At 41.7% G+C, this 2,925-nt stretch overlaps 1 protein-coding gene across 1 annotated transcript; it reads right to left on the bottom strand.

Annotated features, from left to right (window-relative positions):
* Positions 1 to 245: 245 nt before the first annotated feature.
* Positions 246 to 2,919, bottom strand: LOC121963244 (beta,beta-carotene 9',10'-oxygenase-like; the record flags this gene model as incomplete). Its single annotated transcript, XM_042513561.1, has 6 exons — positions 246 to 380; positions 1,114 to 1,281; positions 1,385 to 1,545; positions 1,938 to 2,066; positions 2,558 to 2,660; positions 2,899 to 2,919. Coding segments are annotated over 6 exons (717 nt in total), but the record flags the coding sequence as incomplete, so codon positions are not given.
* Positions 2,920 to 2,925: the final 6 nt, after the last annotated feature.

Here is a 2,925-nt window from a genome sequence, read left to right as displayed (position 1 = left end):
GTGTTACTTTCTGGCTCTTTTCGTCATGTTTCTTCTGCGAGAAACTCCTCTCGCTTCTGCTTTGCCTTGTTTGTCAAAGCACTTTGTAAACTCTGTTTTTAAAGGCGCTTTATAAATAAAGCTATTGTTGTTTCTGGCTTTGTGCTGCTGCAACACCTGAGTTTCAGGTTCAGACACGCTTGACTCAAAAATGAGTTTCAGGTTCTCCTCCGTGCTGGTATTTGTACATCGTTTTGGCCGCCTACCTTGTTAATGGCGACTCTTTTAGCCGTGGCTGTGGTGTCGGGCCGGTTCAGGTTCTGGTCGTAGGGTGTCTCCTGGTCCACATTGAGAGGCAGAACGAAACGCCGTGGAAACGCTCTACACAAGGTGTTATACACCTGACGGAAAGATAAAAACAGCTTTTTAAACAGCTTTTGTTCAGCTGCACCAAAAAAGAACAAAAAATCCCTTTCTGCTTCTTCAGAGTTAAGATATATGTTTGAAATTGAAGTTGAAAAAAGAAAAGAAAAGTGAAGGCTGGCCTTTCTGAAACCAACAATCATCTCTTTGGTTTTTTAAGTTTTGAGGGCAAGATTGTGTGTTTTTTGCACCAGCCCATTCTCATTCCGAACACGTAAAATAATGCCGCTTTGACAGTGTTTTTGGCGCTCCGGACATCATGTCATCATGTAAATAAAGACGGACATCATGACAGTTCCCACAAAGTGTAACTTTTCAATCTGGATCGCCCCCTGGTGTCTGTCTGCAGTATAGCTCATAAAGCCCGCCCCTCCATGTTAGTAAATGGGACATCGGCTAAACTAAAAACTCAAAGATAACCCGAAATAAATTCTTCCCAAATATGGTTTCTGTCACTGAAGGTAGTTCACATCACCTGAAAAAATTATTATTATAAATTATTCAATTCTACAAAAAGGGGATTTTCCACCATGATTGACAGCTGTGTCTGCCAATCCATGCGCTCGCATTCAATGGAGCTACTCGCGATTGGTTGAACGGATGTTTTGGCGGGCTTCAAATGACGTCATATTTTACTTCGCTTTAGCACAGCGGGGGTAAGCGGGGGCGTGTCGTCGATCTATGGTTTTGTCGTTTATGTAACCCGCTTACCTCATCAAGATCTTCCCCAGACTTTCGCAGGTTTTGGATGTTGTAGTTATTGATCGCCTGGCCATCATCTGAAGCACACATGTCTATGATCAAGAAGCCGTCCTCCTCGTACGCGTTGATCTGGTGGAATGTGGTCAGCGGCTTGGCAAAGTACTTGACGGAGCTCACCTTAAAGACGGGATTGAACAGAGGGGTGAATTTGTTTGATAGACAGTAAAAGCACAGTGAATAGTCCGTTTCATAGAAACGCAGGGCCCTGCCGGAGCCTTACCTCTCCCGTCTGCTTGTGAATCAGGTGGAAGATCGTGTTGAGTTTGGGGTCCCAGTAAATGCCGTCGCTGATGCTCTTCCCCGTCAGCTTGCCTGTCACAATCTTCAACAGGTTCATCTTGATGGGCTGCTCGATGAACAACACGTAGTTCTCAGACATTGCTATAACGGATTGAGAGGATTATGTTGGTTTATTTTCAAATTTCGGAGAGGAGGATGCAGTTGTTTTTGGCATTCTGTTTTTGGCATTTTCATATCCATCCATTTTCCTCGGCCGGGTCGCAGCAGGGTCAGCAGGCTGAGCAAAGAGTCCAGACATACCCCTCATTTGATCGGCTGTTCGTTACAGCCATTGATCATTTAAGGATTACTGGGAAACACTGACTTAAGTCAAGTTAAGAAGGATCATCTGGCCAATACCTAGACTTCTTAATAAGTATCCGAATCATGTCAGATCACTGCATCCCTACAAGAAGTCATCTTAGAACAAACACGGAGACTGAATACGTTCATAAGCAATGAGTATTTTTTTGAGTGCTTTGACTTTTGCTCACCAAAGCTGTGGTAGTAGGAGGGTTTACTCTTGTCCACGGAGGGAATAGAGCACAGCACTGTGGCTCCCTCCAGGGTTTCTCCAGCTGTTTTCTTGGTCGGCGGCACTCGGATGATGTTGTAATTCGCTCCTGTCGGCACAGATATGATTAGTTTGTTGCTTGACCCTTTAAAACTTGGATGAAAATCACTTTTCTTGTCCTGCGTTCAGATGCATTTGACAAGTATTGCAAATTAGTTTGATTTATTTAAAAAATAACACACAAGGGCTAAAAAAGGCAACGAGGAAATTGTTTTTTAAAAATTAGTAGATTTAGAAAATTATTTTTTTAAAAGCTAGGGGAATATTTCTAGGGAAAAAAAAGAAAAAAAGCACATTTTCAGGTCATTTCCTTTGTTTGTTTTGTTTTGTTTACGTTCTTCTTTTGTGATAATTTTCAGGCAATTTTGTTGTAGTTTTTACTAATTTTTTGTCATTTTTGGTTAATTTTTTCTCATATTTTTCAAAGGAATCAAGACAATTTACTCAAGTTTCAAAGGGTTAAGGTCATCAGACACGCACTTGCATATTGTACAGAGATACAATAAACAGACTTTTAATTGATTTGGAGTCCTAAATTACCTTTAGGGGTGTATGAATTCCCCATGTTATAAGTAGTCCCATCAGGCTCAGTGTGAGGGTGTGCGGTCGCTCCGTTCACTGCAATAAATTTGCTCCAGTCCACCTTAAAAAGGTAAAAATACACAAGGGAAAATAATTTGTTAACTATTTCTATTTCACGAGTTTTTCCAGAAGCAAATCACACAATGAGGAGCAACAACAGGCAGCAGGCCTGCTGTAATTTGCATAATATTGCACTAGTTTCTGACTCGCCTCATGTGGAAAACCTCAGTAAAACTAACTGCTGTGCACAGATGTGTCTCTGCAGAATTTTCAGCCACAACCACATTTTTTGTTTTCACCTTTTGGGTTGTCTCGAGTGTCTCAGG

Source organism: Plectropomus leopardus, unplaced genomic scaffold (genome assembly GCF_008729295.1).
Source record: "Plectropomus leopardus isolate mb unplaced genomic scaffold, YSFRI_Pleo_2.0 unplaced_scaffold10570, whole genome shotgun sequence".
NCBI classification, from domain to species: Eukaryota; Metazoa; Chordata; class Actinopteri; order Perciformes; family Serranidae; genus Plectropomus; species Plectropomus leopardus.
This window is presented reverse-complemented; position numbering and strand designations above follow the sequence as displayed.